Source organism: Tachysurus vachellii, chromosome 1 (assembly GCF_030014155.1).
Source record: "Tachysurus vachellii isolate PV-2020 chromosome 1, HZAU_Pvac_v1, whole genome shotgun sequence".
NCBI classification, from domain to species: Eukaryota; Metazoa; Chordata; class Actinopteri; order Siluriformes; family Bagridae; genus Tachysurus; species Tachysurus vachellii.
Window position 1 is genome coordinate 4,255,414 of NC_083460.1, and position 12,847 is coordinate 4,268,260.

At 38.0% G+C, this 12,847-nt stretch overlaps 1 protein-coding gene across 1 annotated transcript; it reads right to left on the minus strand.

Moving 5' to 3' along the window:
* LOC132843055 (polymeric immunoglobulin receptor-like) lies at positions 1-12,597 on the minus strand. The gene is made up of 11 exons (XM_060866121.1): positions 12,580-12,597; positions 12,325-12,496; positions 8,680-8,994; positions 8,296-8,601; positions 8,138-8,219; positions 5,255-5,279; positions 5,096-5,167; positions 4,201-4,287; positions 3,415-3,472; positions 401-715; positions 1-323 (listed from the first exon to the last, which is right to left on the minus strand). The coding sequence occupies exons 1-11, from the start codon at positions 12,595-12,597 to the stop codon at positions 1-3; spliced, it is 1,773 nt and encodes a 590-aa protein (XP_060722104.1).
* Positions 12,598-12,847: the final 250 nt, after the last annotated feature.

The following is a 12,847-nucleotide window of genomic DNA, read 5'->3' on the forward strand; positions in this document are numbered from 1 at the left end:
TTAATCATATGTAATACCTGGAGCTTCACTACCGACACTGATGTGAACAGGAACCTGCAGATCTCCTGCACTGCACCAGTACCATCCAGCATCACTCTTCTTCAGTCCACTCATCCTCACATTGAAGGTTCCTCTCCCATCATCACTGATGTACACTGCTGGAGTCTGGGATGTTTCAGTCCCCACTGTGTTGCATTGTCCATCTTTAAATCTGCACCACTGCTTCTGTGTATTCTGATATGCAGCACTGTAGAGACACTGGACTGTGACGCTGCCTCCTTCCTCACCTCTCACTCTGCTCTCCCTCACTGACAGATCAGGATCTGAATAAATAGGCAGTAAATGAGTGGTGTAAGGGAATTTATAACAATTATAATTCTGACTAATTTCGGTTTCTTACCTTGACTAACTGTCAGGTACAAATAATCACGGTCATCCGGCTGCCATTTATGCCCAATTTTTGCAGCACACCAACCCGTTCCAGACTCAGAGACAGAGTTCAGTTCCACCGTTAGCAAATTCTGCTCTGGATGATCAATGACTGATGGATTTCCACTTGAGTTTGCAGAGGCTACGATACTGCAGGTAGGCCAATAGTCCCCTTTGCACCAGTATTTATAGTTTGCTTTGTACTTCTCATCATAAAGACATGGAATAGTGACAGATCCTCCTCTTTTTACAGCTACATTTGTGAGTGTCCTCATGCTCTCTACCTCTGCAAGCAAGCCACATTAGGAAGCAGTATAAGCGTTACTCAGACACTGAATCAGGACGATCAGAACATTCAGGAATCACTGTGTCACTACTGAGGTACATTTAATCTACCAGTGATGAAAGCTGTTAACAGCCACTGCTCCATGAAAGGAAATAAACAACAAGAGCTTCTTTAACCCTTTAGAAAATGAAGGATACCCAGGCAGTATATGAGAATGATAGAGTTTTAGTCTTACCTGATATACAGAGGAAAAACCCAAGGAGAGTTACAGAACCACATAGTGAGTAAAAGCTCATGTTTCTCTAAGAGACTTGTATGACAAATACTCTTCCTACTTGTGGCTGACGTTAATTTGTACTTGCTGACTTCCTTTTTTTTTTTTATCTCATACAGTTACACCATCTAAAAAAGGCACAAATCATTTTTATATAATTATTATTTAATAATGTTTTAATTGAGGCATGTTTTTAAATTTCATTCAACAAATACTAAAAGTCAATGTTGAACAGGTCACAGGCAATAAGTGCAAGAAAAAAATAGACTCATGAAGAAACTTTGCCAGCTATTCACACCAAATATTAAGATTATAAATCATTACTCGTAAACTTTAAACCTTCTATAAGCGCAGACTGGTCACATGATCACATTTTTACACAGAGACCCTGCATCACCACAGGGAATCACTTGAGTGACTGTGACTGTGACTCAGACACAAGTGACTGATGTCACAGTTTCTGAAATGCATTCTAGGTTACTGTATATGGTTACACAACCAAGTTATAACTGTAAAAATAGCTCTTAAAAATTGCCACACTCTACTGCATTCAGCACAAAACCTCAGAACCCGGTCATTTTTAACCTAGATGACATTCTAATCTTCTTACCTACTCTGGAGACCCATGTTATCCCTGTCTGCAAAGTTCTACAATGACACTTACAGAACGAGCTATTTGTAAAAGGGGAAAATGTGAATTTCACCAAATCACAACTTTTTCCTGGGGTACAAAGTAAGCGCTTTGACCCATTGGCCAACTCCAACCAGCATCAAAGAGTTGCAAAGATTCCTCAGCTTTGCAAATTTTTCAAACTGCACTGGTCAGAGTCTGCACAGGTCTTCGACAACCTCAAGCTCAAGTTTCCCCACTGACCCTATTCTATGACACCCAGACCCCAACCTACCGTTCTTCATGGAGGTTGATGCCTCCTGCTATGGGATTGGGGCCATACTATTCCTGTGCCATGGGACCCCAGCCAAGCTCCACCAATGCACATTCTTTTCAAGAAAGCTTACTCTGGCCAAAGCCAACTATGATTTGGATCATGTGGATAGAAATTTTAGGAGTGGAGTAACTGCCATACCATGTGTAACTGCCATACAACGTGTACATGGTTATCCTTATGTGACAATCTCATCCAATACAATAAAGAAACAAAGTGAAATTAATGCAGCAAAAAGAGAGAAACGATTAAAAGACAGAGAGAGATTAAGAGACAGAGACGATTAAGAGACAGAAAGCAAAGAAAAAGGAAGCTGTGGAAAAACTAAAAGAAATGGGGAAATTGTTATATGACATAAATAAATTAAATATATCTGATTAAAACTATAAAGAAGAAGATCCAGAAGGAAGCTGATTCAACCCAAAGAGGAACAGACATTGTACCTAGACAGTTGGATCAAGACCCATCATCTTGCTGAAAGAAGATTATAGAATTGTTATAAGTTTTCTTTTTCATTTTATAGAATGATACGTTTCCTTTACCTTTTATATGAATTTATGTAACCATTTTGTGATTAAGAAATGATATAATGGTCAATAGCATGTTTAAATATTAAGACAGAGAGTAACAGTGAAAGCTTATAAGGAAATCACAAGGCACAGCCGTGCACCTGAGGAGAATTCTCAGGATGTTTTGCACAAGCATGAGATCATGAGAGACCTGACAGGATGCTGACAGAAGCAGAATGACCGTTATGAGATCATACTAATAAATGGTATAAATAGGGTTTTAGAACCAGTTATTGGTGTGCGTTCACCTTGAGGCAGGTTCATTGTGCTATACTTTGTTATTGCTTATAGAATGTGCATCAGGAGAACAAACCCAAGCTTACACTTGGAGAGTGTTTCCTGGTTTGTTTTATCTTTGCATTTTACTTATTGCTACTTACGCTAGAATTGTTTGACTATTTGAAGGAGATTTTGTAATTTTCTTTTCTTTTACTTTACATATATTACACACATCTATTTGTATTACACTACTTTTAATAAAAACAAGGCCTCCCATTGTGAGGATCCTGAAAAGACAAAAAGGTCTAAGTCTGACTCCTTCATCTAAAGATTCAATCAATAGATTAGGTAGAAGAACTTGAAGATGATCCTTTGTTAGAAGACAGAGGGACTATGAAGGACACCTGTGTTCAAGGTAAGACCAACTCTGATAAGTTGATCTTGTGTTTTCAAAACTAACCCGTGCAAACTAGGACACATCCTTTAGTGGGAGGGTGGAAGGGTTTCCTACGCACTCCGAAAACATGTGTTACTAAAGGACACATATGTCAGTATAATTACTTCAATCACCAGGAATTAGGTTCTATTAAGGAGACTTTGGAGGAACGGAGTCACTGGGGCTTGGTCCTAGTCATAAATACCCCATAGTGTGGCACATCATAGAAAAAATTCAAAGAGCACAACAAAACTAACCTCGTCCACCCGAATGCTCGTCAACATTACAGTATGTTCCCACAAGTTCTGCATCATCCTGCACATGGATTTTTACGCTTTTACCATCCATAAATATGTGGTGTGATTTTAGGTTTCATATTGGTTTAGGAGCTAGTTTAACAAACACAGTGCTACAATACAGTCAGAATCTAATCCATTCAGATTGTAATCAGATACCAGCACAGTTTATCAGAATGTCCATGCTGCTTGTGCGCCGTTATCTTGAATTATTTCCTTAATTATATTTTCTACCGCTTATCCGAACTACCTCAGGTCACGGGGAGCCTGTGCCTATCTCAGGCGTCATTGGGCATCAAGGCAGGATACACCCTGGACGGAGTGCCAACCCATCGCCGGGCACACACACACTCTCATTCGCTGCATAATAATAGCATGCTTTAATTTAAAATCAGAAGATATTTTTCCTACAGGTTTTTACTCATTAAGCTTTGTGGGTTCTGCAGTGTGTTATGTTGTACACTAATGTTGTATTTAAGGACTGTAGACCATGTGAACAGAAATGATAAAAGCTAATGTAAAAGGATTTTGAGTTAAAATATAATGAAATAAAAACATGAAATATAAACACTTTAAATACATTTCAGATCAAGCAAAAGCCTAAAAAAATTAAAGTACAAAAGAGAATAAGTGAAATCTGATATCTACAGTGAGGAAACTGTTTTTTTTTTTCTGAATGACTGAGGGTCATGTGACTGTGATGTAAGTCTGTGGAGTGAGTGTGGGGCATGTTGTCCTTGTCCTGACTGAGATTTTATCTGTAAGGATGTTGAGGATGAACACGCGACCCAGTAGAGATCCCTGAGGCTCCACAGCCAAACAGTAAGTCATCCTCTAAAGGGAATAAACACAATTGCTGTGTGAAAGTTTTGTAATTTTACGTTACATATTTGAGTGGGTTCAGTATAAATTTTTAATCACAAACCTCTTACTGGTAAACCTCATAGCTGTAGAGGGTCTCATTAGTGACATCATTTGGAGAAACCTAGAACAGGATATGAATAAAGTCCCTAACAGTTTAGTGAGTAAAGTGTTTATTATGGATTTATACACTTAGATCTGTAGCTTGGACTGAACTGGAACAGACTCCATTTAACAGAGTTTACAGAGCTGTAGGTCACATCCTGCTTATTATAGTAATACTAATACTACTACTACTACTACTACTACTAATAATAATAATAATAATAATAATAATAATAATAATAATAATAATAATAATAATAATAATGTAGACTTCCACCAGTGGATTGCCATCTTTACCTTTGGCTTGCTTTTAGCCACAGTGCTGTATGTAATGGAGTCTTCATCTGTAAAAGTGGCCTGTTTTTTACTCTAAATCACACACACACACACACACACACACACACACACACACACACACACACACACACACACACACACACACACAAAGATTTGTTTTAAACTATTATAATTATAATTCCAAGTTTTATTGTTACTACATGAAGTGAAATTTAGAGATTCTTGTTTAGGACAAAATAAATCACAGAAATGCTTCATACACTTTAAACAGACTTTATGAGACATTTCATCATCAGAGTATAAATACAGAAACTAATATGAAACACAGAACAGGTGAAGACAATAGGATAACATTGGACCAATGGATTGTCAGCTTTACCTTTGGTTTAGCTGTAGCCACAGTGCTGTATATAATCGAGTCTTCAGCAGAACAAGTGGGCTTATTCTTAACCTAAACCACCAAGAACAACAAGAACAACAAGAATAATCATCATTATTATCATTTAAATGCAGAATTGTACCAATGTATTGATCTTACCTTTGGCTTAGAAACAGCCACTGTGCTGTATACAATGGAGTCTTCATCAGTGTTCGCCTGTTTCTCACACACACACACACACACACACACACACACACACACACACACACACACACACACACATCAGTGTTTGTAATTATAATTTTATAATGTTATTTATAATTTTATAATGCTATTTATAATGTATTAATTACATTAATGTATAAATTAATACAGTTTATTAATTCTATGATTCACATTAATGTAACTGTAATCTGAAGTCACTTAACCAAAATAATAATAATATAATAATAATACAATTTTATTTATTTATCATTTTTAATTTGATCTTTATTTAAAAAAAAAAAACTGAAAAAATATGTAAAATGTTAAAACTGCCATCCCTCTGGGGAATGTTTTGGCCAGAGTTTTAAAAAATGTGAATGTTGTAATTTCTTCTTTCCTGTCTTGAAAAGGGATAGATAGACAGGTTGTAGGATCTCACAGCCTGAAAAGATTTTATTTACTGTTACGTAACAGCACTGATGAGAAATTGTGCTCATGAAAGTTCATTAAAAGTGCTAAAAAGGTACTAAAGGCAATGAAATAAGACATAAGACACAGTACTAACTGTGGGAACAGTGGTGTCATTGCTCCTCTCTCTGATCCTGGTTTGATTCTCTAACTCTGGAATAGAGAATAAATAAATAAATAAAAATAAGTTTACACATAGTCAACTGAATTCAATATTTATTGAATTGTATTCAATTAAAACAACAAAAACAACAACAACAATAATAATAATAATAATAATAATAATAATAATAATAATAATAATAATAATAATAATACATTTGTGCCACTAGAGGGCACCAACACCTCACCTATTTACATTTAAATTCTTCCTAATCTGTATACTCATGTTCTGTGTACATCAGTGGAGCTCAAACTTTTTCTGCTTTCTTTGGTTGATTTTCAAGCCCCACCTTTCCTCCATCACCCCACGAAATGGTGATGAAATACTCCAAGTTTACAAGGTCTAATTTATTGAAATATCCAGTTCTAAATCAATAAAATCAAACATCATGAAGTTCCAAAACAGAAGAAATAAAAGTGCAGTCGTGTTTCACTTTATGTTGAGTTAAAATACACATGGGTCTGGGTTTTGTCGGGGTTTTTGGTGTTTTTTTTGTGGTTCATGTCACACATTTAGACACTGATGTTGTTATGCCCACTACATACACTACTGTCTCTCTATGTGAAGGTTTTTAAGATTGTTCTGTTGTAAATATCTTCCTGACATTAAACTGTCATTTTCTCACTATTTTTCCTTCGGTGCCTTAAATGATGTTTTACTTTAAATGCTTCAATGGCTTATTTGTTTTTTTCTGGTTGCTTTGAGTGTATGAACTTTATTATCAATAAAGAAAAGCATTAATGAAGATAGACACAAAACCCCTGCGCCCTGTCATGCCTTTATTCCCCACTAGGGAGCGACAATAAGACCCGCGGGACTACAGGGTTCAGAAAGCTCATAACCAGCAATCAACATTATCTCCAGAGGAAAAAGACAAGTGATATTCATGACATTACACACAAATACAGTGTAAAGGCTCAGACTGTAATAACTGGTGAGTTCACAATCAGTGTATGTGACTTTCTTCCCCTCTGTTCTCCTGTTTTCTATTTGCCCACAGATTCTAGGTGTACTGTGTTTGACTCCTGACTGATTTATCTGACTGTCAAATCTGTGAATCTGTCCTCTGGTTGTATGAACACTGTATTATATTTGATTGTGTTGAATTTCTTGTTAATGAACCCCCAGTGAATGGATTTTCACATCTCAGACCTGTGCATTTGAAATAATAGAAGAAAGAGAACTAATTCAAAACTACAGACACACCACAGACACTTACCACATTTCTTTCTGAGCATACAGATGATGATGACCAGTATCACCAGTGGCAGAAGAAGGGCCACCAGGTACCAATGGTTCAGGGTCCAAACCAAACTATTGACAAACATTTGAAGCATTATTTAGCACAGACTGGCTGAATCAACTGCAGTGAAAATATTCATTAATTTAGTTCATCATTAATAATCATGCATTAATAATCCTTCATTCATCATCAGTAGTTAAATATCCTATTGGCATGTTCTCTAGTTAGGCAGAAGTGGAAAGTATCAAACTATTACAACATTTACAAATATTTTAAAAGTTCTACTTTAATAAAGTACTGTACCAAGAGTACATGTAGTTATTTTATTACTTTATACCTGTGGTGTAAATTGTCATAAAATATAAAATTATATTAGTAGAAAACTTTCTTTCCTAAATCTGGTACTCATTGATTTCATGTGTATTTACATAAGATCATGTGACATGAGAAAGTTTCAACAAGCAAGAAATGATCATGTAATGTTCACATGTTTGTCTTTGAATAAGGCAACAAATTTACAGAGAAAAACATCATGGTCTAAAGTGTTCAACATTTTCTGCGAGAGAGAATAAAGATGTGTTTGTACTTACGTGGTTTCATTACGGCTGGGAACTGATGTCACAAACACTGTGGGCGAGAAATAACTCAGATTAGAAACGTGTTAGGAAGAACTGATACACTAATTTTCTTCTAAATATGTACATCTGATGTTACCTGAATTGTGCTTTGAGTCAGATCTGTTTAAAACAGAAAAAGAAAATAAGTTTCGTCACTTGAAATATTTTCCTTCACTCATATACATTAGCTCATGGTGATTGCCTCTCCGACAGATTTATAATGATATCCATTATTTTATGATGTTTATTTTTCACATCACTTCCATCTTTGAAAAAGTTCATGAATATAAATGTAAAACTGCAGAGGAAAACACCATGCCTAAATAACATGAAGCTTTCCTACTTACGTGTACGTGTTGTCTTGATGAGCGGTTGTAGTCACTGTTGTAGTCACTGTTGTAGTCACTGCTGTTGTCTTTGATGTAGTGACTGTTAACAAAGTAAAATAATCAGTGTGATTTCTTTCTCATCATTTGTTAAAGTTGACCAGTGTATGTGATAATACCTGGAGGTGGATCACTGACACTGATGTGAACAGGAACCTGCAGATCTCCTGCACTGCACCAGTACCATCCAGCATCACTCTTCTTCAGTCTTCTCATGGTCACACTGAAGGATCTTCTCCCATCATCACTGATGTACACTGCTGAATTCTGGGATGTTTCAGTCCTCACTGTGTTGCATTGTTCATCTTTAAATCTGCACCACTGCTTCTGTGTATTCTGATACTCAGCACTGTAGAGACACTGGACTGTGACGCTGCCTCCTTCCTCACCTCTCACTCTGCTCTCCCTCACTGACAGATCAGGATCTGAATAAATAGGCAGTAAAGTGAGTGGTGCAAGGGAATCTATAACAATTATAATTCTGCTTCATTTCAGTTTCTTACCTTGACTAACTGTCAGGTACCAATAATCACGGTCATCTGGCTGCCATTTATCCCCAATTTCTGCTGCACACCAACTCGTTCCAGACTCAGAGACAGAGTTCAGTTCCACCGTCAACAAATTCTGCTCTGGATGATCAATGACTGATGGATTTCCATTTGAGTTTGCATAGGCTACGATACTGCAGGTAGCCCAATGGTACCCTTTGCACCAGAATTTACTGTTTGCTTTGTACTTCTCTTCATAAAGACATGGAATAGTGACAGATCCTCCACTTTTTACAGCTACATTTTTCAGTGTCCTCATGCTCTCTACCTCTGCAAGCAAGCCACATTAGGAAGCAGTATTAGCGTTACTCAGACACTGAATCAGGACGATCAGAACATTCAGGAATCACTGTGTCACTACTGAGGTACATTTAATCTACCAGTGATGAAAGCTGTTAACAGCCACTGCTCCATGAAAGGAAATAAACAACAAGAGCTTCTTTAACCCTTTAGAAAATGAAGGATACCCAGACAGTACATGAGAATGATAGAGTTTTAGTCTTACCTGATATACAGAGGAAAAACCCAAGGAGAGTTACAGAACCACATAGTGAGTAAAAGCTCATGTTTCTCTAAGAGACTTGCATGACAAATACTCTTCCTACTTGTGGTTGACGTTAATTTGTACTAGCTAACTTCCTGTTTTTTCTTTTTTTATCTCATACTGTTACACTCTCTAAGGCACAAATAATTGAATGTATTATTTGAGGTACATTTTTAAATTAAAGTCAGTGTTGAACAAGTCACAGGTAATAATTGCAAGAAAAAACAGACTCAGAAAGAAACTTTGCCAGCTATTGACACTAAATATTAAGATTATAAATCATTACTCATCCACTTTAAACCTTCTATAAGCGCAGACTGGTCACATGATCACATTTTTACACAGAGACCCTGCACCATCACAGGGAATCATTTGCACTTGTTAAGTGACTGATGTCTCTGGATCACAGTTTCTGAAATGCATTATAGGTTATATGGTTTCACAACCAGGTTATAATTGTAAAAAGAGCTCTTAAAATAGAGCACAACCTCAGAAATCGGTCATTTTAGCTGACATTGGAGCTCTTTTTCTCTATTTTCATTAAAATTATTAAACCCAGATGCTACCAGGAAGTTCATGAGGTTTCACACAATCACTCAACACAGAGACTTGAACCTGCAGTACATTTTATTTCTAATATTAAACCTCTGTTCATAGCAAGTTTTGATTGATTTATTCATTTGATTGTTTTATTCACACAGAATTACACCGTTTTTGTTTTATTTATAAAAGTAATAAAGCAGGAAAAACAGGCAGAAGGCAAGTTTTATTTTTTAAGGTGTTAAGTGCTAGTTTAAATTCCTCACTAAGTGACACAGCTGTTCAGACATCTACAGGAAGTTTAATGAGGAGCCAAAACAGAGAAGAGACGGTGGGATCAGTGGAGCAGTGCTAGAAGATCAGAGTGAGTGAGGTGTAGTGAGGGGTGTGATAGAGGCTACTGGTCTGTTTTTGGCTCTGTATGCAAGCCTCAGTGTTTTATATTTGATGTATGGAAGCCAGTATGGGGGAAAATATAACAATGTGGTGGTTTGGGAGAACATAGGAAGGTTTTAAACAAGTCCTGCAGCTGCATTCAGGATCAGTTGTAGAGGTGGAATGATGCTCAGAGGCAGACCTGCAGGAGCGAGGTGCAGTAGTCCAGCTGCTTATATTCTCTATGTCACCAAGATCACGTCCTTCAGTTGTCTGCGATACAGAACATCTCTGGCTCTCTGAAACAGAAAACACACCAGGGGTCAATCACAGTGTGTATTACAGCTCACCAGGTTACACAGAACAATAAAGAGACGAGAGATGAACATGCATCCGGTCATTGTGATCATATCTGAATGATAATTATGTGAAAAGTCTTATATAATTTGATTGGTTGATGTCAGCCCTGTTCTAGAAATATCACAGCCATCATTATAATGCTGTTTTTGGATAAGTTTTCATACAGTTTTAATTAAATCTAAATGTGTTTTGATATTAATGAGTTTTAAGTGAAACTACAGGGGGCACGGTGGCTTAGTGGTTAGCACGTTCGCCTCACACCTCCAGGGTCGGGGTTCGATTCCCGCCTCCGCCTTGTGTGTGTGGAGTTTGCATGTTCTCCCCGTGCCTCGGGGGTTTCCTCCGGGTACTCCGGTTTCCTCCCCCGGTCCAAAGACATGCATGGTAGGTTGATTGGCATCTCTGGAAAAATTGTCCCTAGTGTGTGATTGTGTGAGTGAATGAGTGTGTGTGTGTGCCCTGCGATGGGTTGGCACTTCGTCCAGGGTGTATCCTGCCTTGATGCCCGATGACGCCTGAGATAGGCACAGGCTCCCCGTGACCCGAGATAGTTCGGATAAGCGGTAGAAGATGAATGAATGAATGAACAATCAACAACACCATCATCCAGCCTATGTGTGTGTGTGTGGTTGTGTTTGTGTGTGTGTGTGTCTGTGGGTGTGTCTCTGTGTGTGTATGTGTCATTGTGTGTCTGTGTGTGTGTGCGTGTGTGTCTATGTGTGTCTGTGTGTATATTTATGGGTGTGTGTGTCTGTGTGTGTTTATGTGTGTGTCTGTGTGTGTGTGTGTGTATGTGCATGTGTGTGTCTGTGTGTGCATGTGTATGTCTGTGTGTGTTTGTGTATGTGTATGCGTGTGTGTCTGTGTGTGTATGTGCATGCGTGTGTATGTGTGTGTGTGTGTGTGTGTGTGTGTGTGTGTGTGCGCATGTGTGTGTCTGTGTATGTGCATGTTTGTGTATGTGCGTGTGTGTGGGTGTATGTGCGTGTCTGTGTATGTGCTTGTGTGTGTGTGTGCATGTGTGTGTCTGTGTATGTGCATGTGTGTGTATGTGCGTGTGCGTGTGTATGTGCGTGTGTGTGGGTGTATGTGCGTGTGCGTGTGTATGTGCGTGTGTGTGGGTGTATGTGCGTGTGTGTGTAATAGCACTTATTAGCACCTATTTGTTGTATGCAGGGCTCTCAAGTCACTCATGTCTGTCTTTTGTCACACTCTCCTGTCACACATTGTATTTCTCACACAGAACAACCACTGGAGCTGCGAGCATCACTTTGAGCACAGAGTAAGTCATGATCACCTGTTTTAATGTTACAGCAAATTCACAACTTGTTTGACACAAACACTGACATTGTGACTGCTGTTAGAGGCGTTTCCCAGATAATCAACATCAGTGTTTCATGAGTGTCTGTAACTTAGCCAACAATTTTACAGCCTGTTCACTGACAACACCTGCTCAGAACAAGTAGTCTAGGCCAGTGCTTCTCAAACCGGGGGCCCTGAGATGGTGCCAGGGGGCCCTGGCTTTATGACATTTTATAAAATAATGAATTTATGATAAATTCTGAGTAATTAAATCTCAGAAAAATAAGGCTACTAACCAACAGCACTACACTGTATAATTTAATATGTTTTGTTTAATTCAAATCTTAAGTTTTGGAATGTTTTATGTCATAAATCTTCTTTTGGGGGGGCAAGTAGCGATGCACTGTATACATGGGGGGCCACACGCCAAAAACTTTTGAGAACCACTGGTCTAGGCCTAGTCGTATGTTCGTTATCACCCGATGACTGACATTGTCCATATTTGAATCTGCACCACTGCTTCTGTTTATTCTGATACTCAGAACTGTAGAGACACTGGACTGTGACTGTGCCTCCTTTCACACCTCTCACTCTGCTCTCAATCACTGACAGATCAAGCAGTTCCTCTTCCTGCTCATCACACTTTGTGCTCTAAAAGCAGTGTGAAGAGAAGAAGGCTGACAAAGGAACACATTTTTATAGCTGTTATAACTGAGACAGACTTCATTGCATGCCTTGAAGTGCAGACACATGGTATACTATTCTTAATAAATCTTTTCTAGTTTTATTAATTCATGTTACTCTAAGCTGAATTTTAAAGGTTTTAATGTATCCAATGATAGATACTTAAGCACTTTTGTACATCGCTCTGGATAAAGGCATCTGCCAAATTCTGTAAATGTAAATGTGTGTGTGTGTGTGTGTGTGTGTGTGTTTCCTTAATTTGTTCATCTTCTAATTTGAATAATTTCTCCAGTGACGTCTAGTCGCTTTACAGCACTG

What these genes read in the sequence shown, in the direction of transcription:
- LOC132843055 (XM_060866121.1), bottom strand. An exon ending in CATCAAGACAACACGTACAC is followed by an intron (nt 5,280 to 8,137) that starts GTAAGTAGGAAA and finishes CATTGTATACAG; the next exon opens with CACAGTGGCTGTTTCTAAGC. An exon ending in TGGCTGTTTCTAAGCCAAAG is followed by an intron (nt 5,168 to 5,254) that starts GTAAGATCAATA and finishes TTGGTGGTTTAG; the next exon opens with GTTAAGAATAAGCCCACTTG.